Source organism: Populus trichocarpa, chromosome 2 (assembly GCF_000002775.5).
Source record: "Populus trichocarpa isolate Nisqually-1 chromosome 2, P.trichocarpa_v4.1, whole genome shotgun sequence".
Classification (NCBI taxonomy): Eukaryota; Viridiplantae; Streptophyta; class Magnoliopsida; order Malpighiales; family Salicaceae; genus Populus; species Populus trichocarpa.
In genome coordinates, this window is record NC_037286.2 from 6,531,128 (window position 1) to 6,558,168 (window position 27,041).

The 27,041-nt window shown below is 34.0% G+C and overlaps 3 protein-coding genes and 2 non-coding genes across 6 annotated transcripts; 2 read left to right on the top strand and 3 right to left on the bottom strand.

Moving 5' to 3' along the window:
* Positions 1–11,960: 11,960 nt before the first annotated feature.
* Positions 11,961–12,033, bottom strand: TRNAR-UCU (transfer RNA arginine (anticodon UCU)). The gene has a single exon. It is a non-coding gene; the product is annotated as a tRNA-Arg (tRNA).
* Positions 12,034–12,787: 754 nt separating this feature from the next.
* Positions 12,788–16,340, bottom strand: LOC7463189 (RHOMBOID-like protein 8). Its single transcript, XM_024594256.2, has 6 exons — positions 15,967–16,340; positions 14,674–14,834; positions 14,403–14,566; positions 14,047–14,312; positions 13,829–13,955; positions 12,788–13,314 (listed from the first exon to the last, which is right to left on the bottom strand). The coding sequence occupies exons 1-6, from the start codon at positions 16,290–16,292 to the stop codon at positions 13,192–13,194; spliced, it is 1,167 nt and encodes a 388-aa protein (XP_024450024.2). The 5' UTR covers positions 16,293–16,340; the 3' UTR covers positions 12,788–13,191.
* Positions 16,341–16,471: 131 nt separating this feature from the next.
* TRNAW-CCA (transfer RNA tryptophan (anticodon CCA)) lies at positions 16,472–16,543 on the top strand. Its single transcript has one exon. It is a non-coding gene; the product is annotated as a tRNA-Trp (tRNA).
* Positions 16,544–17,532: 989 nt separating this feature from the next.
* Positions 17,533–21,046, top strand: LOC7463190 (phosphopantothenate--cysteine ligase 2). Of its 2 annotated transcripts, none has more exons than XM_002300987.4 (10): positions 17,533–17,635; positions 17,790–17,944; positions 18,045–18,168; positions 18,245–18,289; positions 18,433–18,518; positions 18,891–18,943; positions 19,078–19,137; positions 19,596–19,697; positions 19,882–20,001; positions 20,594–21,046. In XM_002300987.4, exons 2-10 carry the CDS (start codon positions 17,800–17,802, stop codon positions 20,831–20,833), a joined length of 975 nt encoding a protein of 324 aa, XP_002301023.3. In that variant the 5' UTR covers positions 17,533–17,635; positions 17,790–17,799; the 3' UTR covers positions 20,834–21,046. The 2 variants fall into 2 exon arrangements, with proteins under 2 accessions (XP_002301023.3, XP_024451714.2); XM_024595946.2 differs by having other exon boundaries at positions 17,553–17,635; positions 17,763–17,944.
* A 1,443-nt stretch (positions 21,047–22,489) lies between these two features.
* Positions 22,490–24,829, bottom strand: LOC7495126 (uncharacterized). Its single transcript, XM_002302232.4, has 5 exons — positions 24,400–24,829; positions 24,212–24,286; positions 23,647–23,786; positions 23,425–23,562; positions 22,490–22,865 (listed from the first exon to the last, which is right to left on the bottom strand). Exons 1-5 carry the CDS (start codon positions 24,668–24,670, stop codon positions 22,659–22,661), a joined length of 831 nt encoding a protein of 276 aa, XP_002302268.3. The 5' UTR covers positions 24,671–24,829; the 3' UTR covers positions 22,490–22,658.
* Positions 24,830–27,041: the final 2,212 nt, after the last annotated feature.

Genomic DNA, 27,041 nt, shown 5'->3' on the forward strand with positions numbered 1-27,041 from the left:
TTATTTTATTTGTTTATCTAATCATGGTCTTCATTTTTTAAATTGCTCATTTTTAATCCTTTCTTATTTTTTTTAAATTTTCCTTAATATTTTATTTTATTTATTTATTATCCAATTTGGTCCTCATTCTTTTAATTACCTTTTTTTATCCTTTTCTTAACTTGACTTTTTTATTTTTCCCCTCGACATTTTGTTTTATTTTTTTAATTAAATTTAGCTCCTCATTCTTTTTATTGTTATTTTTTTTATCATTTTCTTATTTATTGGGTTATCCCAAATCGCGGGTTAGTTAAGTTAACCTAGGTTGTTTTAGTTTTTTTTTTCCAATATTTTTTTAAGTTTATCTTTTTTTTTAATTTCATCATTTGATATTAGGTTATTAGTTTTGAGTTTTTTAATTTTTTTTATGTTTTTCCTTTATGTGGAGTTATCTCGAGTCACGGGTCAGTCAAGTTAACCCATAGTAACTCAAGTTTTTTTTTAATGTTTTTTTTTAAATTTATTTAACTTCAATTCTTTTTTATAGGTTATTTTTTATATAATTTTTTTTAATCATGATCTCATGTCGTGGATGGCGGGTTGGTAGAGTGAACTCGGGTTGACTCGAGTTTTTTCTTTGACTTTTCTTTTTAAAAATTGATTTTTATTTTATTTTATCATTTGATGTTAGGTTATTAGCTCTTAAGTTTTGTAGTCTTTTACTTCCCATTCAACAAGGTATTCTTGTCTAATATTTTATGTGCTTATCAAGTTTATCTGAGTTGATTTAGATTATCATTAATTTTTTTTTTTTTTGGTGTTAAAAGAAATTGACTAAAAAAAAGTCTAGCAATATACTATGCATCCTAACAACTTAAAAGTCAATCCAAGCCATTCATTTGGCAGAGCTTTAGGACCCATCAGACGGCGGATCTGAGAAAAGGGATTCTGTGACTCAGTCTTTCGGAATCTGTGTTTATAAATATATACAGTATGATATCTCTGGCTTCCAAGAATTTTCCATTTGACTGAATGGGTTTCTAATGATTAATTGGTCTTATCATCACTTAATCAACGGCAATAGAATGTTTAAAGGAAGTATTTTCCTTTATTCTCTCATTGTATTTTGCCTCATTTCATCTCTCAATCCTCTGTTCTTTTTTTTTCTTTCTTTTTTTAAAGCTGCCGGGTGGGGGACCATGAAATCTTTATTTACAATAGCATGTCTGGTAACTGGTGTTACCGTTTTTTTTAAAAAATATATTTTTTATTTTAATATATTGTTGTTAAAAATAAAATTTAAAAAATAAAAGATATTATTATTTAAAAAAACTCGAAAAAACTGAAGTGTTACTTAGCGGGGTGCTCGCTCGTGGGTTTTTGGAGAGGGGGACATTTTAAGAGGATGTTGGTCTTTTGAGATTTCTTTGGAGAGGGAAGAGGAGCTAATGTATTCAAGGGCATTGATATGGGCGCCCATTATCTTTCGATACAGGGAGCACTTCAACCATATTCATGTACGATAAGGTTTGCCCCTCTCTAATTGTTCTTCAGCATAAAAGGGCTCCTTTGATTTATTTTTCAAGTCGGATGAATTTAAAAGTAAACAGATTGTTTTATTTTTTATCAACTAATTAATTTAACTCGAATTTAGCAACAATTCTTTAATAAAATGGTCATTTTTTGAAAGGAAAGAAAAAAGCATGCCTTCATTGTGAACTCAGAGACTCTATCGCGAATTTGCAGTATCTATTTGGTGATTATGCATCGAGGCTAAAACCGACGACAAGATACATGAAAGGATGGTTTTAGAGGCAGATTGCAAATCTTGACCAAGCTGGTAATTAAAACCTTGGAAACTCTCTATCAAAAAAATAAAATTCCAAACAAATATAGGAAATAATAAATAAATTAATTAAATAACAATCATAAAATATTAGATTTCTTTTATCTCTTCTAGTTTGGATCTTCAATCAATAATCTTTGATTTCTTAATTGATTATAATCAGTCCACATTGTTCAATGTTATAGTCTCTGATAAAACATTTCAGGGACAAGTCTAGGCCATTTCCAGGAAAACAATTAAAGATTTCAACCTCTTCTTATTATTTATCTTCTTCAAGATTTTCCCAGTAATCTACTGGAGGGAAGGGCTGGGAATCATTTCGCTTGCCCTTCTATCGTGACTGGAACTCTAGGTTACGAAGCTCCACGCTCCTTTAGACACCTGTATTGCGTCGACATATGCTAGAACAGGAATGCATAAATTCACTACATGCATGACTCGATCAACTTGTAGCAGCAAGTGACATGGCTAACTCATGAACGTAGTGACAACATTGCCGAAACCATCTCAAATTGCAAGAACCTCCCCAGACTTGACAAACAAAACAAATTAAAGCGCTTCGCAATTCAAATGTTGCCAGGTAACATGGGGTTGCCGTAGCCTACAGGTTTAGGATGTGGTGGGTTGTTTGGCGAGGAGTAGCCTGGTTATCTATTGCAGAAGATGGTCTTTTCACTGATATAGCAAAGCAAGGAGGAAAATCCATCCTCAAATAAACCAAAAGCAAAAGGGCACTGTCTGTCCTTCTCCTTCTCCTTCTCCATGTTTATGATGGGAAGTGTTTTTTTTTTTTTTTCTTAGCAATAACGAGGAGGATTTTACATGGAGATTCCAACATGTCATTTGAATTTACATCATGCGTTTGCATGGGAACATGAGCATAATAAGAGATAAAATCACAATAATTTATTAATCGACAACGAAGCTACAGTCAAGTCAGCAACACTTGATTTTAACCTGGATATTCACAGCAGAAGTAGTTAATGGCATAATTTAGAGGGTACGTACCCTTATTAATGGCTAGATTTGGCTGGTGGATTCCTTTCATGCCACCATGTTATCACTGGACGAAACCCATATAGGAGAATGTTTCATTTTCTTATTGATGATCCTAGCTAGAAGGACACAACTGGATGGTCCATAGGCACTATTAACATTTGAAAATGATACAAAAGGAATAGTTGTTCATGCAGAGATTCAAAAGGAATTAAATGGAGATTTCTAATTATTTTTATTTTAATATAACATTGGGGGTGGGGGAGGCCATATATATCAACCGAGGAAGTCAGGGCTTGATAGTCTTGCAAGTGGGTACCGTATTAATTTCTAAATTAAATCGGGGGTTAGCCAGGGGACCACCAATGCTTCCTTTCATTCTTCAATTTTTATGTTTATGGTAATGAAGGGATTTCTGAAAAGCCAACTTTGATTCAAAGCCAAGTGATTTGCAGACATTTTTGCAGATAATAATGAGGCACCCGACCATGGCTTTGATTTTATGGCGTGGAATGAAGTGAACGTGACTTCAATTCAATATGATGTAGATTGGAGTTGGAGTTGGAGTTGGAGTTGGAGTAATTTTAAGTCTTATGTTAGATCTATTAACCACCTATGAAAAGTGATTTTTAACTTTAAATCATAATTTAATTTATTTTTCTGCAAAATCACTTATAATAAAAATAATTTTATGTTAGAAGTGTGATTGATAAAAATAATTTTTTTAATAGAAGTAATATAAGTTAAAATTCATAAATCAAAATGTAAAATTTATATTTTTTATAAAACCAGAATTCTTACTCAATTTTATAACAATTATCTATAATTGGACATGTTTATAACTTTTTATAATTAAAAAAAATAAAATCAACTTGTAAAAGTCATGTAGTAAATGAAACATCCTGATGGTGTTCCAAAACCTAATACGCTCAGGAATAATATTTTTTAGTGTTTGAACAATAAGTAATCACATGTTCACGTCAATATTCTCATCTCAAGAGTTCACAAAGTTGGTGGTTAGTGATACAACACCTGTAAAAAAAAAAAAATTTTGTGGGATTTAGGGATACTCCGATAATAAAATCAGTAACTTTTAATAAGATATTGCAATAAATAAGAGAATAAACTTTAAATTCTTTGAATAAACTTTTTTGTTCTTGTTTGTGTGTGATAAATGCTCTGGTAATAAGAGTGTGAATTCTTAAAGAATAGAAAAATATGAACTACTTACCTGAGTGATTTGAAAAGTATATATAGTCTCTCAACATTATCATATTTCTTTAGTAGAGGGGTTAAAGTGACATATTCCCTTAATAACATTAATAAGAAATAAATATCTTTTATACAATATTAATGAGAGATATATATCATTTACATAATATTAATACATATAGAAATATAGTAAGCCTCTAGAAGACTTTTATACATCCACAGATATAATAAGATGATTATTTTTTATTTTTAACATTTTTTATTAAGGGTCGTAAAAATAAACAAGCAAAGTCACTTAACCCAACATGAAACCTATAATAATTATCAGTTTCATGTGCATTGGACCTGAAATGATTTCAAGTCTAAAGGTAATGAGCCTGACATCTTACTAGATGTTAGGTTTAACAACTCTTAGACCCATATATATTTGAATTCGATGCATAACTGAAACAAAAAATATTAGGTTTAAAAGTTAGTCAAACGCATATTATTTGGACTTATAATTTTGTCACGTCTAAATATGTTGTGTTATTACACTGCTTTTGAATCCTTTTTAAATATAGATTTTAAATAAAAATAATATATATAATATACAATTGAATCTTACGGATCATGAAACAACAGCTGAAGTGGACAATTTCCTTTTTCTTCTTTCCCACTATAGATTATGCACAAATTTATTTTTTATTTTTTAATTTGAAAAGCGAATTTAACGAGCAATAGAATCTATTTCCGTCAACAAACCTGAAGAATCCTGCTCGAAATTCGACAACAATTGAGAACATTCATAAGAGAAGAAAAATCAGAAAAAGAGTTACAAGGAAAAATAAAAAAGAATCGGGGTGTCAAAACACAAAATCTTGATACAAAGTTATCAACCTACACGGTGCGTTTAAATTAATTAAGATGAATATGAAGAGCGGCATTACATTAATAATTAATTAAGATGATTTTAATTTCTTTAGCTGGGGAAGACGAAATCTTGATCTCTTTTTGATGATATAAAATTAGATATATAGATAGATTGATCACACATTTGATAAAAATATTTCGTCTTTCATAGCTATGATCATCATGTCTAAAGAGATTTACGTGCACACTAACACTTATGTTAGGATTGAAACTTAAAATATTTCTGTAAAGCTACTCAAACATTGATATGTTAATTATATTTCTTCAACAAACAGATGACAAAACTCGAATATAAAAACTTTAAACTGAGTTTTTTTTCCCCTGCCGGCCATCTAAACCCGCCTCTTAGAAGCAATAAGCCTTACTACGCCGCATGTTAAATTATTATTTTTTTCCAGCCTTTTAAAAAATATAAAGTTGTTGGGAAGTAAAAAATTTGATATATAAATTTAAAAAAAAATAAAAAAATGACTCGAGTAAACCTATATCAGTGGTTAATCAGTTGACTCTAGGATTTCTAAAGAAGTAAAAGAAATTCATGACTCGGGTCATTCAGTCGATTGAGTTTAATAAGTTTGGTTCATTTAATAATAAAAAAGGCAACATTAATAATTTAATAATATGAAAAATCAAGCAAATTTGGATGAATCTCCTCAATCTAAGTTAATCTTTTAAAATCATAACCCGTAAAATCTCAAATCCGGACTCAGACAAGAAATCAAATTTTCAATCAATTTAATATTGAAGAATAAAATAGAATTTTTTTTTGTCATGACAGAAAAGTAGCAATAAAATAAATAGGGATCAAACCCTAATAGGAAAAAAAAAGGAGGATGAAGTCGTCAAGAAAAATCAATTTACAAATCATCTCAAATAAAAAAAATAATAAAAAGAACAATAACCAAGTTCGGGATATGAAAAAATTAAAGAAAGGTGAAATTGAAAATAATTTCAATTTGAAACAATTTTTTTTTTAAAAAATAAATTGCAATTAAAAGAATAAAAACTAAATTTGAAAGGAACATAAATTGAATGGAACATTAATTGAAGGGGTGTTGTGAACTGCTTAAAGCAGTGCGCAAATCATGATAGAGGAGAGATAAATGAATGAAAAAAAATGAATCAATGCCAAACCAGATAAAATAACCATGCATGCGCTATTTAGCGAGGAAAAAAAATGCCAAGATAAATCAAATGACACTACAAAGCAACGATTTCTACCACCATAGTCGGTTGCACGCATCGCCCGAAAATAGTGGAGCGGCTGATGCACTGATGCGTGCAATACACATATCATCAATTTTTTTATTTTTTTTATTTTATTAATCAAATTACCACATCACCCTTGGACCCAAATGATAATTGCAAAAACAAATCCCTTTGAAATTGCAAAAAAAATCCCTTATAACCATGTTTTGAGAATTTTGATTCTAAAAAAAATTAGGTCATTACACCATGCTTAAAAAACAAAAAAAAAAGTCTCTAAACCATAGTGAAGTGTATTTTATTTTATTTTAAGGATATTAAAGTGATTTATTATTTAAAATAATTGAGAAAAGACTAAAATAACAAATGGATCCGGTGAAAATATCATTTACCCCTAAAAACTAGTTCATCCATTTTTTTGCCAAGGAAAAAGGTATAAATTTACTATTTCGATTCATAGTGAATCACGTATTTGATACAATATTTTTTTACGGGGAATTAGGTTATGTTAATAATATATTGTTATAATCACAAGACAATCGTATTTGACTATACATTGGGTTATAATTATCCTATAAATACTTGTATTTTCGTGAAAACTATCACTATATTTCATGCATAACTTGTTTTACTTATATTCATTTAAGCTAGTTTTTGAATTAATATGTTTCTGGAATAATAGTTAACATAGATATACTAATGATTATTTGTTCAACAATTAACTAAAAACTAAAAGAACCGCACTTGAGGGTCTAGCTGCTGTGGTCAATCGTGTGACTTGTTCCGCCCCCGTCCCGGGTTCGACCCTCTATGTGCACGCCTGTCACCCCCGCGGTGCCTTACCTGCTCCTGGGCTTGCAGGGTGTCCAGTGGGCCGTGGGGAATAGTCGTGGTGCGCGTAAGCTGACCCGGACACCCCACGTAAATAATAATAATAAAAAAAAAGAACCGGGGTAACCAAGCTCATTCAATGGTGATGTGAAATGTGAAAAGTGAAGGAACTGTACCCTTTTTTTTTTTTCCTTTTTCTTTTTTAAAAGTCTCTCTCTCTCTTATTAAATCCTTTTTTTTTTCTCTCATTATTTTGTTAATTTTGAAATATTTTGGATGAAGTTATTATAATTTCAACAAATGTTTTTATATTTGGTTGATGCTCTAATTTGCGAGCGTTTATTTTTGTTGTCATGTCATTAAGTAAAAGATAGTTAAAGAAACAAAGTTGTTAAACTTAATGAAGTTTATAATCTGGATCACAGGTTTGATAGGTTAAGTCGCAAAGTCTATGTCGATCCAAAATATCATCATCTTGATATTAAAAAAATATCATTTTAAAATTTATTTTAAAGCCAAATAATGCTTTTTACTAGTCATCTGAGTTGCATTTGAATTTGTCATGTCGACAAGGTCACATTGAAGCAACTCTCATATATATTATTTTTAAACTCAAGTTAGGCAATGAGTCGGATCAGAAAGTTTCAAGGTACCTGTTAGGTCGGGTTTTTTTTACACTCTTTTTTTTTAAACAATTCCATCTTCTTTTTTTCTTCTTTCAATTGAATGCTTTTTTGCTTTATTTTTTCAATTTATCCTTTAACATTCAATTGATTTTGAATTGATTTTTATAATTTGTCTCAGTGTGTTTTTTATAAGGTTATCACAATTTCAGATAAACAACTTAGTATTTTGTTGATACTCAATTTTGTGACCGTTTATTTTTTTTATTATGTCATTAAATAAAAAATAGCTTTAAAAAAAATTCTAAACCCAATGGAGTCCATGTAGTGAATTTGGCAAGTTAAGTCGTGAAGCCTTGACCATCTTAATATTAAGAAAAAGATATCATCATTTTTTTAAGTCAAACCATGCATTCTATCAATTAATCATATGCATTTTGTTTTTTGATCCGCCAAGTCGACCATGTTACATCGAGACAACTTCAACATGGAGTTAATTTCAAATTTAGGCTATGTAAAGAGCCGAGCTTGGAGGTTTCAAGGTTAATATAATAGATTGAGTTTAATAATAATACTAAATAATTTTATGTAATTTGAATCTTTTTTTTATATTTAATTTTTTTTATTCAACTCGTAGTATAACGTAACTCAATAACTAATTTTAAACTAAATTAAGATGGTAGAGAGAAAGTATGTCGAGGATCTAAAATATTTTGCTATTACTGTTTTGTTGTTTTATTTTTTATTTAATTTTATAAAACATGACCTCCACAAGAATGTAAATTGTAAAGTGGACATTTACTGGCCTTTAAAATATTGTTGATTTTTAATAGCACAAATATGCAAATAGTAAAAATAAAAACTCACGCATTCAAATAGAAGGAAAAAAAAAGTACACAGGCTTGATTATGAATAAAATCAAATATCCATACATACTTTGCATAGAGGTTAGTACATATTCGGTGGAATATATATATATACATTTATATTTTTTAAAATTTATTTTTGATTTTAAAACATTACAGCAATCTAAAAATATATATATAAAAAAAAAAAAAACAGCATTACCCTATTCCATTGTTAGCTTCACTGGTAATAATGATGAGGGAGCAGAAAAACACCCTCTCTCTCTCTCTCTCTGATATAGAGACACACACGAAATTGATGATACCTTCGAGACTTTATGCACTCAATAATTGAATACTTGAACAAAAAAAAATCGAATACTCGTACCTCAAACTCAGGCCTGTTCTAAGGAAAATAAAAAATAAAAAATAAAAAATAGGCAAATAGAATGCTACTCTTTCTAGCACAACATCCTATACGTTGCGATTGCTGGCTCCAAAAAGATTTTGTATGCTGTAAAATGTACTCGGTGGATTCTATAAGAAAGCAAAGATGAAGTTTACAGTACACAGAGGAAAAGGAAAAGGAAAGGCAATGATGGAAGGGCATCATTGTCATCCTGTCAAGAAGCTGCTCCTATTATCATAAATAAGAGCAATTAAATCACTGTTAAAGAGAAAAAGGTGGAGTCAAGCTAAGGTTGCCTCCACACTCTAGGACAGATGGCCACCGAGAAAACTACACAACTGGATAATTTCAACCTCCCAAGGTATTCTTCTGTTCTGGGCCTTCTGGCCACATGATGACCCTCTTTAACCCTATTTCTTTCTTCTTCTTCGAGCAACTCTTGTTGCTATCAAATTAGTCTAAGATTTAAATAAAAAAGAAAAAGAAAAAGAAAAGGGAAGCAGAGTGTGGAATACATATGATCCACACCTTGCAGGTTTTATTGGGCCCTCTATTCTGGAATCTGGATACAATTATCTTACCTGCCTGTGCATCCTATCCCTAGTAGCTCTTTTCTTTTCTTAATTCATTATTATCTCATTTCGCAGCATGTATTCACGATATTATCTTGTAACGTTGATGCTCCAATCATGCAGAGGAGGGAGGAGAGGACGAGTCACTACTCACTAGTGGCATCGAATTTCTTTAAAAACATTAACAATACGGATTCAAATAAATGAATATTTTGTTAAAAATGATCGGTAATAACAAATGTTTATCTGTGATGGATGGAATCTTTTCCCTTTTTTTTATTTAAGCAAGTTGAATCTCTCGAAGACGAGTCATTAGGCAGTGATCTACGCAGGCTGGTGCCAAAGACACACACACACACACACTAGGCTACATTATCTACTTAATCATTCGAGCACAAAATCTTCCTTGATCAACGGTTGAAATTGGCTGGATGGAGAATGTCCTTGACTATAACATGTTTACGTGTGGACAGCTTTCTTCGCAAGAAGATGATGGGCCACGCACACGTTATATTGACATGACCGAAGAGCTTGCGATTCAATGGGTTTCTAGACGTGCCATGTATGGGTCAGGGGGGATAGATATACTTGCTTTTGTTTTTCATGCACCAATATTGTGATGTTTTCTTTGTTAATACTGTTGCCCATCAACATGGTTTGGCCTTTGTGACTCCCATACCAAGTATATGCAAGCATCCACACCTGAAAAAAATCTCACTTACCAAAGTGCAGATCCATCAATCAATTCCACTCATAGCAGCTTGATTTATGAAAAAAATAATCTGCTTAAACCGATACTCCCTTCTACATGCACCCCTATGAAGGATTGTTTCTCTACCCACTTGTGCATAAGCGTGCATTTTTATCTAAGTGTATGTATGCATGTACGAGGGTCTCCCCTGTGAGGGGAGCAAGGATAAGAAAATGGAGACAGGGTCAACTAATAAAGGAAGAAGAAGGGGACTTGACATGATGATACACGAAGAAAGGACCCCATAATCGTATTTAAGTCCATACCTTATTCCTTGGGTCTAGTTCCCATAGCCCATTACCATTCTTTGTCTAACATTCGATGGCGAGAGGGTACAGCTACGAGGGTTTTACTTGCCTTGCTTTTTAGTTCAACTAGGCAAAACCCACTTCAGGATTCCTTCCCACTATAGGTGCCTTTTCTCCCCTGAAAAAGGGAGTCTTCTGCGAATTATAGATCTATTACTAGCAAACTACTATCAACTAAGCTTTTGTAGTCGCAATACACCAGTAGTGTGCTACAGGCTGTGTAGGCTTTATAAATGGGTTATCGAATGAAAGTCATAGGGCAGGAGGTGCTTCACTTTTTCATGATTATGATTTTGATCTAGAACTTGCATGCCAATATGGTTAAGCCTTTACCTCATCATGTCCTAATGGGAGCACGCCACGTGTTATGAATCCAGTGGTTGCAACCTCAATAAAGATTGTGAAGAGATGCTATAGCAACATGATTTTTGACAGGTGACATGTTTGTTGACACTGACCAGGAGCGGCTTAACCTCCTTCGTCTGTCTTGTGTCAATTTGCATGTAAAAAGAAAAAATAGACCTTGAATTTTGCCAAGAGAACTGGCTTGCGTGGTCTTAGATTTGGGCACTTAAATGGTCCGAGACCCATCATAGAATTTTGCAAATCATCATGTAATTGTTAGTTCATCATCCGCTCCTGGCTTAGTTAAGAAGAACCCAGTTTTCTTATTTGGTCCCCAGTCTCCTTTTCAGGCCATGGTGTGCTGTGACAAATTTGGGCACCTGTGCATATCCCTTTCTCTCTGAAAATAAACAAACAGAAAGTCACTATAAAATCTGGTCGGCATTCCAGCTGCAAAAAGGTCCGCTCCCTGCCATTCCCCACGCTGCCTTGTTCTAACCAAGGAGGAGAAGCCAGAGTAGTTAGTGCGCAGAGCTGCCAAGGAAAGTATAGCTCATGCTTAAGAATTAGCTTCAAGGTACTGGTGGTCCAAGTATGACATGAATTCTAAGCTGAAAAACTGATTTTAGAAGTGATGCTCTGCATTGTGGTTTCATTTTGATCAGAGAAAAATATAATGATTTCACAGAAGTAGTAAAAGATCTACCCTTTTCCTTGGCTAGAGGAATAGGGTTGACGATGGGATTTCCAAACTGGGTAGAGCCTGGGTTGAAAAAGAGGCTTAAAACCCAATCAAGATCTTGTGTAGGCTAATAGGTCCCCATTATTAATCCTTTATATAAGTTGTAAAAGTTGGGTTTAAGAGCTGAAATCCTATATTTAAAGCGTTTGCGGCTGGTTGGTCCTTTTAGGTCTACAGACCACTGCCTTTTTTCTTCCTTTTTCTTGAACTGAGTAGGCCACAGCATGATGTCTCCACTGCAGTCCTGGAAATGAAGAAAGAAAAGAAGTTAAAATAGGAAAAACAAAAGGGAAAATGTTTGGGCTGGACTGGAGAGAAGTTGCTCGGCCCATTTATCCTACAATATAATATTTAGAAAATAATACATTGCAAAACAAAACAGACACGCCCAGTGGGACTCGAACCCACAATCGCCTGATTAGAAGTCAGACGCCTTATCCATTAGGCCATGGGCGCTGATTGCTCGGGTTCCTAACTACAAATATAAAAACGTAATTATTATAGGTTACTCTTTATATGCCATTTTCTCCCTTTTTCTCCCAAACTTAATTGTCAAATCCAGTGCTATTAAACCTGGTTTGAAAGGTCAACTTGGTGACCCATCAACCAGGATCAAGTCTAGGCTAAAATCACCAAATTATTTTAAAACACAAAATAATGCACTTTATTGTCATTGTAGACAAGTAAGCAAGGGTGAATTTACCAATCCTACACTTATCCACTATAGAAATCACAAGTCTATAAAGAATTTTTTAAAAAAGGTTCCTTCCATCTTTATTCTCTTCTTAAATAAATTATGAGAAAAGAAAATTTCGCACATTGACTATATTGGTTTGATGTCTAGCTTCCTACTGATCCAGCCACAAACCTTTATAAGCAATCTCATCCAAGAAATCATCAACATCATAGTTAATATGATAGTAAACATGTTCCAATTTTTTCAAAGTAATTTATTACAGATAGTTTAATTCACTCTATTTAGATATCCTTATAGTTAATTTTGTGAGCGTGAATTCCATCTTATCTTCACATGTGTGATTAGAAGGGACAAATCAATCATTTGATCTAACTGATTTTCTGACACCAATCACTCCCCCAATCCTAAATTGTTAAATGTAAAATCGAGGAAGAGCAGTCCCTAATGATGTTTGGTGCCTGACAACTGCAATAAGGTTGCCGGGTTAGTCTCCGAAGTCTGAAGTATGCATTTCAATGAGTTTGACTCTCATGTTTCGGTTGAAAATCAGGTAAAAATATCAAGATCATTCATCCAAAGATAGCATCAGTGACACAGCCTTGTCCTATTATTTGTAATTTGAGATGTATATTCAACCTTGTCCTGAATCAAACGCTATATATATGGCACCAATTGAAAAGGTATGCATGTATTTCCCATGTCTTTCAATATTCTCAAAGTAAATGCTGAATCCATAAGCTTTCATTTCCAACTACGCGAGTGATGCAGCCTTTTCCTACGTTTAGTGTATGTCAAGGGACACAATGCTACGATTCTACAGGCAGATAGAACTAAATGGCTGCTCGAGGAAGACTGGCATTCAAGTGTATACGGTTCTGTCTATCGTTACAGAATTGGCAGCAGCAGATATGGGTATGTCACGAGCATATCAGAGTGCATAAATCCTGTGTCCTTTCTTGGGAAATGTTGGTGAAGGGGAAAACTCTGAAGTTCCCATTACCCATGCAGGTCAACGTCAACTCTTTGTCACCTCCCATGGTCTGCAATTACAATTTGATCGGAATTAGCATGGGTTGAAAAGCATGCAAATCTAAAAAAGTAAGTAACTGATGAGAATTCAGTTCTAATTTAACAGGATGCCTTTGTTGTTTAAGCCCTGCCTGATTCATGATTTTGTTGAACAGAATCATCTGTTGTCATTGAAAGCGACTTTTTCAGCCGTTTGTATCTATGCCTAATCGAAATCGTGAAGATCTAATAAAATCAATTCTTTAGCTCTGATTTTATTTTGTTTCGAAAATCAATTCTCTCCATAAAACTCAGTTATCTGAAGCGCACTAGTTATGCAGAGTGCCTTTGAACACAACTAAAATATTTCCTTTTTCCAGGTCCATTTCATTTCTCTACCTCTATTAACCAATCCTCTTTATGCTTGCTAGTCTGTCATAAGGAATGAGAACTTGAAAACTCCAATTTATACAGCATTTTCAGTTTTGGATTCTTCTTTCACGTGCCTGAGCAATCAATAGTTTTTCAAATAAATCAAAATTATACCTCACAAGATGACGTTAGGTCATTGCAACTCCACCTTTTGTAAGGAATGCAGTCTATGTATCTACACCACCTGCAATAATGGCTTATATTGATGCCTAGGAGTACAGCCACAAGAAGTCCCACAAAGCTGTGTATAGAAGAATCTCCTCTTAGTCTCACAGAATATAAAGTTGACAAGCAATAGAAGAGAACTTGCTGTACAAAGAAGAAAAACTCACAGAAGAGAGAAAAGGATCAGGGAAGCACTCCTCAGCACAGGCCTGTCCAGCTTCTGCTTCCAGTTAAATGAACTTTTGACGCCATACTCACAAAGACCTATTTTGTTTTGAGCCACTTGCCTAAGTTTAGGGGTGTAAAAAAGCACAAGTCCAAGTAGAAATCCTGATATCATACTTCCAATGCTTGAATAGTTGTCCATGTAAGGTAGCAAGCCAAGCATTAAATTGAATCCAGCCACAAAGAAAAGCGTCAGCAGAGCTGCAACCTGAGATAAAAGAGAGGAGGGACCGGTAAGCTGGTCATCAAAATCAGCGGAAGGGAGAGAAGTGGAGGATGTGAAAAGAATGAGCATTACCTTATTGGTGTAGAATTTCCAATTCCTTGTAAGTGCAGAAACTGTAGCCCCTAGTAAACCAAAAAGAGCACCGGAGGAACAAACTGCTGGACTATCTCGGACAAAAATTGCAGTTACCAAGGTACCAGAAAAGGCAGACAGCATGTAGATTATCCCAGTTCTTACTGCACAGAAGAAACAGACAGCGATAATAAAAATCACCATCCCAAGTCCAACTGTAAATCTAGCAACATAGTTGAGTGCCCAGAGAAAATTAGAATCACACGATTACTTGATCCAAACTCTTTCTCCAGGTAAATTCCTAAAAAGATAATGCAGAGAAGGTTGATCATAAAGTGGAAGACACCAGCATGCAATAATGGGCACATAAAGAGACGCCAAGTTTGATGTTCTGCCAACAATGTCTTGCGAATAGCCCCCATTTTATCCAGACTGTAAAAGAACGAGCAAAATTTCAGAAAATGATATTACACATACTGTTGAATCTTTTGAAGAACTAAAACAATGACGTTAGAGTTAATTACAGATATATCCTTCCAATTACATGGTAAGAAAAACACATATTAGGAACACATCAGACGCATAATAAAGCACTAGCTTAAAAACTATCCCAATTATCAAATATAAGCATCACTATAAAATGCGCCAGATGAGCAAAACATCAAGAGATATCCTTTTAATTACTCGGAGACAATAACAATTTTTTGATATCCTTACTGATATTTCATATTTCAGAAGCACCTTTCTTCAGTTTTATCCACAACCGCATTTGGCTTCCAATAAACAGGTCTAGACATTCTCAAACATGGAGAGAAAATGGGCCTAGAATCACCTTCCAAACAATTTATCAATTACTGAAGTGGAAAACGATAGAAAGCTACAAGCTTAAATTGGAAAACACACAAGTCTGTTTTGGCATGCACTTGAAGGCAATGATAGTTAAGTGCATATTCTGCAATGGACCTTTTCCCTTGTACTCTTACGAAAAAACCGCATTCGCCACTGGAAGGGGTGCTGTTTATGTCCTTTGACAAATGATTGCAAATTAGGTTTAACAAGTGGAAACCAAAGCCACACTAACCAGAAAAGAAAAGGGATGCCAAAGCAAACAAATAAGCACCAAACCCCACAAAAACAGAAATCAACTACAACCATAATCAATTTTGACACAAAAAAGAAGACCTAACTACATATCCTCTCCTGTAATAAACAGGTCGATACATTCTCATACACACAGAAAATATGGTCCTAGAATCACCTTCCAAAGAATTATTCAATCATAGAAGCTGAAAAAGATACAAGGTAAAAGCTTTAATGACAATTAACCAACCATTCTACAAAGCAGCATTTCCAAAATACTAAAAAGAATTTGCATTAACATTTGACAGCGCTAATTCATCAGTGCGTGATCACGAATTGAGATGGATCCAATTTCATTAGTTAGAGCAGCAATTAAGAATATGAAAAAAGATAAATATCAGAAGCCCATAATAACAGAAGCTAACAGAGCCCAATTTTCAAGCAAGAAACACAGAAAGACCAAGAAAGGAAGAAAAGTGCTCACGCGGAGGCAGAGGGACCAAGAAAAGGGTTTTCAAGAAGAGGCTGAAACGACATTCTCCCCAAGGCCTTGAAGGCGCAGTCGCCGTGAGAGTTATAGCCACAATCATTGACGGCCATTGTGATAAGAAAGACTACCAAGTGGATGATAACGAATGCAAAAATGACACAGGTGTCTCTTCTTCTCCTACGAGAACGGGGTTTAAAGAATGGGGTCTTGTTTTCATCTTGAAGAAATTCTGTTCGGAAATCGAAAGAGAATGTGGTTTCTTGATGATCTTGAATTGGGTCTGCAATGCTGATCTTGGTATCATCTTCTTTTTCTTCCATTTTTCTTCTACAGCAAGACTGAGTGATTTTCTTGGTTTTATGAGTTCCAACCGAAAGAAAGCGTTTAAAAGAGACTTCGTTATGGCAGTTGGGTTTGGCGGGAAGCATGTGTACCGGTATACAGTTTAGCTCGAAGCTAAGCTCTATTAATTTATTTGTTGAGACAGTTACTCACCAGTGGATCCGTGGCGCAATGGTAGCGCGTCTGACTCCAGATCAGAAGGTTGCGTGTTCGATTCACGTCGGGTTCAATTCCTTTTTTATTTTACTAAATTATATTAATATTGGTAAAAAAATAATTTTTGATACGAAAATAATTTTAAAATATTAAAAAAAATTGAATTTACAGTATTTTTTTTTGAAAAAATTATTTTTTAAAATAATACTTTTAAAACATAAAAATAAAAAAGCTTTTCTTGACCGCTCCCAATGATATCTTTGGTTTTGAAATGTGTTTTTTTTTTTGATGTGAACCAGGGTATCCTAGGCTTCGCCCAGACTAATCCCCGTCCCGGGTGGCAAGGGCTCCTCAAGAGACCGGCTACAGACGAAGAGAGGGGTCGAACCCCAGACCTCGTAAGCGATAAGAACGCACCTAACCGCTCCGCCAGAACTTCTTGAGTGGTTTTGAAATGTGTTTAAGAACACATAAACACAGATAATGCAGCCCCACCTTAATATTTTGTGCTGTGTTGTTGCTGAAATTTATCATCAGCGAGTTGATGGATGGTTATATTGACCATCTACTAATGCAAGGACTAATTACGCAATATACCTATATTTTTCCATCATATCTTTGGGGCTATATCAAAGATTAATTTTCTCTATATAGTTTGGGATTAAAAGAGATTTTAATTTATCTTTTAAAATTTGAGAATCAAATGGTTTCCAAAACTAAATTGCATAAGTGACTTCATAAGTTTGACAAGATCCAATATTAAATACCCGCTCGAGCCAAAAAAAAATAATTAAAAAACATCGGCATAATAATATATCACAAGCTCGAATACATACATATATGTGCGTGAGAGAGTAATTAAAAATATCGTCATCCCGAGTTTTTGATATATTGACTATCAAATAGTCACAATACAGGAACATTATTCTATCATTAGTATTTTTAACATTAATATATTTAAATAATATAAAAAAATAAAAAATTTACAGCAAGCCACGTTTCCAAACATGCTCAACTAGGACTCCTCACGAGTCACGACTTTTTAATTGTAGAGGGACTAAAGTTATATAAATAAATGAGGGTGATAATTAATTACATAAACCGCCTCCTCTTCGCGACTGCCTACCTGACAGTCCTCTCCTCTCCATCACTTTTAAGTTTCTGGGTAAGCTCCTAATTTCTCGAAGAACCCTTTTTCATTATCGTCTATCCGTGTTTTGTTTTATTTTATTTTATGTTTTTCTTTATGTTGGTTGCCATTGCCATTGGATGTCTAATTCTCTAGATTCAAGAATGGTATTTACCTGTTAATTTCTCAGGGGATTCGGAATGGATTCTAGAAATGGATCAGTATCTGAAGCTCTATTGGATGCAGAAATCGAATCGTTTTTTGATTCGGCTCCTCCTCTAAAAGACAGAGCTGGGATTATAAAGAAATTGAAGGAATTCATTGAATACAATTCTACTCCACCTGGTAAGAACTAACTCAATTACTTGCACATCTTCATAGATAAATAACCATAATATTAGTGTTTAATTAGGTGTTAGTTGTATTGATAGGTCAGTAAATGCAGGAAAGGGGAGTCCTAGAAGGGTTGTGTGTGTGACATCTGGTGGCACCACAGTTCCATTGGAGCAACGTTGCGTCCGTTACATTGATAATTTCAGCTCAGGCCATAGAGGAGCTACTTCTACTGAGTAATCAAATTTTGCAACCTATCAAATAGAGAAGCCCTTTTATACACTCTTCTCAATTGTAATGATTTTATTGCAGATATTTTATCAAGGCTGGGTATGCTGTTATCTTTTTATATAGGAGGTAAATTTCTATGTTTTTATAAAGCTGTGTGTTTGTTGCTCCTTTCTATTGCTACTAATTTGTTGTTGGGAAGTGAGTAAAGGAAAAAATAAACAATCAAGAACAGGTTTTTATTTTGGATAATATATGGCTTTCTTATGCAGAGGAACTTTCCAGCCTTATTGCCAATCTCTTCCTGAGGATCCGTTACTTGAATGCTTTGAGTGCTCTGATGACTCTACTATTCAAGGTTTGTTACTTTTTTTTTTCCTGCAAATAAATTGAACTTGCTGATCAGTTGATATATGTCTGTTAGTTTGATGCATTTGACTTGATCATAAATGATTCTTATATGGCCTGACTTAGGCGTGTTGCCTAATTTGTTATGATAGGCTGGCATTCTTTCCATTTCCAAACATTGTATTGGTTGGAGATAACGTGTCCAACATTGATGGTTTAGGAGTTTTGTGGTTGATTCTTCAGATATTATTATTGTGAGCTATTTTTTTTTTCCTGGAAGATTAGCTATAATCGGCAATATCTTGTTGATTCTGTCATATAATCAAACTGTATCAACAATTGAGGGTTCCATTTATTTAACCAATTTTTCTTTATATTTCAGTGCGCCAACCACACACCGAAGCAGTGAAGAGAGCTGTTAGTGATCATCATGCTGTATGAACTATTAATAACTTACATCCAGCGTTCTAGAAATTTCACTCAGTTGACCCTGTTTGTTGTATAGTTTGAGGGCAAAACTTTAGCTCACCGTAACAATGAGCCAACTCAGGATTTCGGGTTTATTGCAGGCTATAGCTGGAGGTCACCTGTTAAAACTTTCATTTACAACCATATTTGAGTATCTTCAGGTTAGCTTTTAAAATTGTTTCCATAAATTCCAAAGCAATGTGCTAGCTGCCACAATAATTGCCTATCATTTCTTGTCCTGGTAAAAAATCCATTTGTTTGTTCATGATGGATATCAGTTTTTCTGTTCTTTCATAGGTTTTCACATGCAATACATACTTTTTATGAATGAGTTGCCTATTAGATGAGTTTAGCTCCAATTGTGACTAGTATGTTGAACATTCTGGCAAGAGTTCACATGCCTTTCCTAACCATTGCCATATCAGCCCAGGGATTCTTCATTAACCATTCAGTGGTTTGGCTTTTTATGTATAAGTTAAAGTAATTTTATTTTTTTTACAATTTTCTCTATCTGTATTCTTTTCTGTCCAAGCTGTTTTTTATTTCTCACACACTGAGATATGTGTGACAGCTATTTTACATTTGTATGTGTTGAATGCATGTCTTGAATTGTTGGCAGATTTTACAAAGCATTGCAATGTCAATGAAGGATCTTGGGTCGCTTGCTGTGTTTTATCTTGCTGCTGCTGTATCTGACTTTTATGTTCCATGGAAGAGCATGGTAATACTCAAATAAAGTAATACTCTCTTGATTGATAGCATTTAGTTTCAGGATCATCTGTTAGGAAATACAGATTGAAAGTTGGCAACTGATTATTCCTGGGACCTTGACAGTTAATTGATTTGGAAGATGAAATTGCTTGAGTGTATGTTATCAGTTGTAATTCGCTCGATTATATCTGCAGGCAGAGCACAAGATTCAGTCAGCATCTGGTCCTTTGGACATGCGACTAGTGCAGGTCCCGAAAATGCTCTCAGCACTGAAGAAAGAATGGGCTCCCATGGCCTTCTGCATATCATTCAAGGTTAGATATTTGTGTTTTTTTTTTAACAAACTCAAGATTAGATGTTGTGCCACCCTTCTTAATGTCTTTTTTGGGAATGCAAAGATGTTTGAGCATATCCTTGAAAAGGTTTATTAGATGACGAGCTGTAGTTGGACTGGTTACTGTACAATATGTGAACAGTAGAAAATGTTTCCAAAAGTTATATCTGGGCACTGAGCATTTATATTGACAAATTGGTTGATAATTGTTGAACAGAAACCTAATTTATAATTCCAATTTTTTTCTCATTCTCAGTTTTACTAAATACGTATGCAGGGAAGACAGTGTGGTCCCTTATTATTTCCTGTTTTTTAACAAAAGACTGATGAAATGTTTGTGTATTTGGACAATGCACTAGTACCTTTATGGTAGAGAACTTCATATAGAAGTATTTGAATTTGAATGGAGGTTTAATGTGATTCTATTGAAAGTTTTTTGTGTACTCCTTTCACCTGCTTTGAAAGGAAAAGGTGATCACAACTTGACTTGTTGCGTGTTACGATTAGCTAGGTTTCAACCTGGGATATTTGCTAGTTGGCCCTGATTTTTGTCGCTGCTTTTTTTTTAAAAGCTTGAGACAGATTCAAAGATTCTTTTGGAGAAAGCTGAAATGGCTCTTAAAAAGTACAGAATGCATATGGTTGTTGCGAATGAGCTTTCGACTCGCAAAGAGGAAGTTACAGTTGTCACTGGTAATGAAAAGATTCTCGTGTGTCGTGACAAGACGCAGGCTGATTCTGATGTGGAAGAACCCCTCATTGAATTAATTGTGGGCAGGCATTCAGCTTATGTTAAGGATTCTGATTTATGACTTTTTAGCTAAACAGCATCAGATACGCAACACATACACAAAACACTTTTCTCACTCTCTCTGAAGTGAAGCTAAAAGACTTGTTTGGCATTGCCAAAGTGCCTTTTCTCTTCTTTTTTAATTTCTGTTCAAGTTGATCAACAAAAGATATTGAATAGTTCTGTATCATGTAACCAATCCTTGTTTGAAATGAATAAAGATAAATGTCTGTGACCTCCCCCTCCCCGGTAATGTTTTCCAGTCCGGAAGAAACGCTGAACAGCAACTGTACTCCAAATGTATACTTTCTTATTCCAAACTAATTCTGCAACTAGTAGGTTCATGTGCTTCATTTCACATGGTTTTAGTGGTCACCAGTGCTGGTGGCGCAAACAAGTCATCATGTTTCTTTGCCTTTTTCTGATTGGAGGATAATATTCAGCTGCTGGTGCCGTGGCATTATCCGTCAAGGCATGCTGTTTCCCAGTGTCTTCAGCCTTCAGGTAACACCTTGGAACCAATTTTACACTAGAACTGATTTCCATTACTTAATTAGATTGAATTCATGTTTGAAATAGGTTTATTGCGGAATATATCATTATTGAAAATTGAAAATTGAAAATTGAGGAATTTATTTGAACAAAATTATTGAAAATATATCATTTACCGCTTATACTGTCATTTCTATCTAACTTGTATTTTGTTCTTTGAACTTCAACCAAACCACCGGCTAAATTTCTACATGCCAAACACTTCATCAGATTTTTCTTTTCTTTATTTATTTTGGAAAACTCAATTACGATCCAACAAAATAAAATTAGCATTGTCACAAGTGAAAATAAAATAAAATCATGTTCCACGTGCCTCTAACATTAACGAAAGTCAATAAACCAATTGTCTTGGGATTGAAAAGCAAGCCAACAAATCGACTCAAAACACTGACCATCTCCACCAGTAAACCAAGATGATATTTGACTAATTTTCTTCAACTCATCTTAGTTATCAGATTATGGGTATTTTATTGCTAGTATAGAGGATGAGATTTTGAAGATCAAAGAATTTTTCAAGCAGGGGAGAGAGTTGGGGTGAATTTTTTTATGGTGAATTCTGAAGTCGTTTTCCTTAGGTTGCGATTTAGAATCGTACGGAAATCACTTTATTTAATGGATTGTAGAATTCGTTTCTGTTGCTTTGAGCATTCTAAACGTTGGAATTGGGCTAACAGTGCTGGGTTGATTTCATTATTGCTAAATTCTTAATCGTGGGGCAACCATACCTTGCCAATCCTGCAACTATTTGGTCACTCAGGCGGTGCCTTGCACAATCACAACCGCCGTCAACAAGGTAGTCCATAATCTGGACTTGCCTTTTATCAACAATTTAACCCACTGGATACCTTTTTTATGGAGGTGCCACCCCTCGCCCAACAAACAAAAACGAGAAAAAAGAGAGAAACCGCATAACTCATGTGCAGGGGAGGTTAATGTTGTCGTACTGGCTCTGGCTCACAAAGATGTTTCCAACAGCTCTAGAATGGGGACAACGATCTTCGAAGACCTATACATCATTCACGCTCTACAGTATGCTACTAACTGCCTCGAGCAACCTTCTAAGCGGCAACCAATGTACCATAAGAAAGTCTTCTTAAAAAAATGAAAATAAATGAATAAAAAAATATAAAGGGAAAAGAAATGAGAAAGATACTATTTGAGATAAGAGTTTTTCCGAGGTAAGTGCCAACTTGTCATTCATTTCTTACTCGGAAAAGTAATCATATGTACAGTTTACTTTTGTACAAGTAGAATACGTGCTGCAATGCAGCTAGTAGACTAACTGTATTGTATCTCTACAGTGTTTCATCAGCATCTGTGTCCAGCTCAAGCCCTTCTGCAGCTAAAAGCTGGCTAATGGACCGTTTTTTTTCCTCTGCTTTCTTTCGCATCAAATCCCTTTTCTTCAATACAAGTGTGTGACGCTTCATTGTGCTGGAAAAGTATTCCATGGATGCCTTTTTCTCTTTTGCTAGAATCCGTCTCTCTTCATCAGGGTCAGTCTAAACTTCCAAAAAAGGACAAGTTTTAGAGCGACACAAGAAAGAAGTAATTGATTGAACAGTTGGCAAATCATCCAAGGAAAGGAGTTTTATAAAAACTTTTAAAGATTTCAACGAAAAGAAAAGGATTGGTAAACCCCGCCGATGAAAAAAGCAAACATAACATAATATTTAAATGGTGCCACTTGTTTCAGCCAACAGCGAAAATAATGCAACAGAAGTGTAATTGAAGCTGCTGATTGCAGCTTTGATTACCAAATACAGCGGTAGCAAAATTGACACCAACAGATAAAGTTCCGTTGATGCTTGCTAGTGGTACAAGATAAGTTCTATTGAAGCTTGCTAAGGTTCCATCAATTGTTTACTATGAATGATATTTCAATCAGATCTCATCGACCAGAACAATATGATTCATATGGCTAACTACAGACTATAATATGATTATTAAATCCATTGAATTTCACCTATGAATTGCAAATTTTGAATAAAGAAATATATAGATGATGATAAAGGAGCTCCAGTGCAAGACACTTGAGAAAGAACAGAATTACTCAAATACCTTTGTACGAGAAAGACGGCGCACACGGAGATTCATCTCACGCTGCTGTTGCTCAGCCCAAGCCATGATCGCCATATCACCCCGTTGATCAAAAGCTGTTCTTTTTTTCATAAGCCACTCCATCCATGCTTGTGAGGCCTGGAAGAAGAGAAATTGTAATTCATTAAGGGGATATGCCTGACACTAATACCACATTGGCACGGCTATAACAGTAAGTAGTACCTTCATTGGATTGACTCTGTTATCCATATTGTATTGTCTTCGCTTCTCATCATCCATTAGCAACTCATATGCAGCTTGAATCTTGATGAATCTAGCTTCAGCTGTTTCTCCTTCCTCAAGAGTGCCTCTTCCGTCATAAACTTAACATGGAAAAAATGAAGAGATAAGCTCCAGCACAGAGTAGTTAAAGAGACACGAGTGGATTTTCTAGCAGCACAGCAGATACAAGAAATTATGCTGCAAAAACTGCCTATAACTCATCATAAAACTAAATACAACCATTTAATACAAGAAGCAGCACCAGAAGTTAACTAATATACAGATCCATTCAACAATAACGACAATACTTCTTCTTCTTCTCATGAGGCATTGGTCCAGTGTTTAAGGCCGAAACCCCTGGGATTAAAGTGTCCAGATTCAGGTCTCCAATTCCAAATAACAAATAGACGAACACCCACAAAACAACAGCAATACTAGTAGCAAGTTTCAACTAAATAAAATATTATTGATATGGGAAAATCAAAACTAATATTTTACTATAATAAAGAAGAGTAAGGTGACTCACCATCTGGATGATAATATTTGGCCAACCGTCTATAAGCAACCTTTATATCCTCTTCATCAGCATCCCTTTCCAATTCTGCGCTCGAAAAATATAAAATATAAATGACGTCTGACACGAGTTTCTCCTTTTTGCATCGATTTTCTCAGCAACCAAACAAGAGAGCAATAGAGAAGAGGAAAATACCATACCTAGGGTTTCGTATGGAGATTTAGGCTCGGTCCAGGCACGAACTATAGTTCTCTTGTGATTAACGCGGAACCAGGGGTCGTTGTTATTGGTGTGAATAAGCCAAGGAGAGAAGAAAGAGGAATGACGCTTGTTGCAATCAGGGGGGGTTCGAAAGGAAACCCTAATTCTGGATCGAGGTTGGTGCCTGCTACTGCTACTGCACGTGAATGACGTTAAAACTGTGTGAGGCCTACATGCCGTTCTCAAACTGCTGCTGCTGCTGCTGCTCATTTTAACGAACCTCGATCAACAGAAATGAAAAGGGAGAAATTCAATTCGAGAGGGGAATTCAATAATTGATTGTTGGAGACGTGAAGGAAATGAATTATTATTAGGAACCTCACCAACGGAATCTGAGTGAATCTCCCTGGTAGTTTGCCCCGCTTTTTCTTTCTTTTTCTTTCTTTTTTTTTCTTTTTTTTTTTTTGCTTTTGACTTTTACTGCCACCTTTGCGGACGTCCACAGCTTCATGTTCCCGTGACAGCTTGGATAATGGACATTTAACCATTTTACTTTTACCCATTTTACTTTTACCTCCTCCTTTTTATTTTATTTTTTAATGTGCAAGTATTGTGGGCCTAATAGCTTAAATAAACCCATTCTAACCCATATTACAATAATTACAAGGATTTGATTCGTGTTTCACCGAATAATTTTTTTTTAATAAAAAATAAATAAATATACAAGATTTTTCAAAATATTATTTGATATAAAAAAATCTTAATCATAAATGAAAATTTTATGCATATATTTAATAAAATAAATACTAAATTATTAAAGATAATTAAATACTAAATTGAAAAAAAATCAAATAATAGATATATATCAAAATATTTGATCTTACAACATGTGTTATTTAATCGGTTGTATTTAATGAATTTATTTATTATAATTATTTTTTTATTTAACCAAATGATTAGACACCCATATGAAATTGATTAATTAAAATCAAAGTGAAAAAAAATATTATGCAAGGTTATATATATTAAAAAAAATGTTATCATTTTATGTGAAAAACCAAGTAAAAACCATACGATATTTAACCAAATAATAAATTGGAAAGTTGAAAGATAGAAAAGGATGTAAATATTTGATATAAAAGGATGTAGATATTTGATATTGAAACATAGACCATTAACTCGATTGTATTTAATAAAATTATTTATTGAAAATAATATTTTATTTTATAATTAAAAAAACTCGCATAGAAAAGTTAACAAAAGAATAAATTGGAAAGTTGAGAGGTAGAAGTAGATGTAAATATATGATATTTAAACATGAACCATAAACTCGATTGTATTTAATAAAAATATTTCTTGGAACTAATATTTTATTTGATAAAAAAAACATGCTTAGAAAAGTGATTCAATAAAATAAAAGAGAAAAAAATTTAGTAAGGTTGAATAGAAAAAATATATCTTTTAAAATAAGAAAAGAAAAAATTGAAAGCGTATTCATAAACTTGAATACACTAAGTAAAAATTAAATAACACTTTATTGAAAAATCATATATAAAAAAACAAAAGAAAAGCCAATAAAAACATCCAATAAAAAAATTGAAAAATGAAATTAGAAGGAAAAAAGAAAAGAAAAGCAAAAAATTAATTGACCCAAAATAAAGTCTAGGCGTGTAGGCCTGACTTAAGTGGCCCGATGTATCTAGACTTATAAAAAAAAGAGGCTAGGTGAGTGGGCTTTCCATCCCAAGCCCACGTGTTTGGGCTGAGTTTATTTTCTTTAATGAGTGGACGACATGTTGTTCACCCCTTATGTTTTTGGAAAAACAATCAAGTAATATATCACTTGTTGGCCCAAAACGACCAAAAGGTTACTGGAAATTCAAATTATGAGTTTTTTTTATGAAAAAACTTTTTTTTTAACCCAAAACATTTTATACACATTGACAAATCTATCAATGGCCTCAGATAACTCAAATAACAACTCAAAAATCTAAAATCAACTCGAAATAAAAAAATTTCTTGAGTTCAAATTTATCACGATGGTAAGGATAGAAAAAACACTCAGATAAGACTCCCCTCATAAAAAAAAACTCATTAACAACAATATCGACTTTTTTCATAGCCTAAATCGGTGCCAACCGAGACTTTTTCTCTCTACCAATATTGGAATCCAATAATTCTCTCTTCTCTCTCAAACGAGGGACTAAAAGTGAGAAAAATGAAGTTCTTGATCAAAATTGAAATCTCTAAAACCAAAAGGACCAGAAAAATAAACAAATTGAAAAGTACAAGGGCAAAAATGATCCTTTTCACACAAACTTTGAAGGTGTCACCAAGTTTTGCCACCTTTTTCACTTTTATCCCTTATCTTTCAATTTTGCTGTTTTTCAACAAATTAGAGCTGATTAGCCATCAATTTAGCCACAAAATACCTAAATCAATGAGGAAAAAACTTTGATGATCAAAGTGAAAAACAATTCATCATGGCAATTCATGATGAATTGTGAAAGGTGAATTGTGGTGTGGGGAACAATATTTCCCCCATGTCATTTAGTGTTTTTTATAACAAGAAGTACAAAACTCATAGCCCCACCACATTTCCATATCTTAGTTGCTACTAGATTATTGACCTGTGATGTGA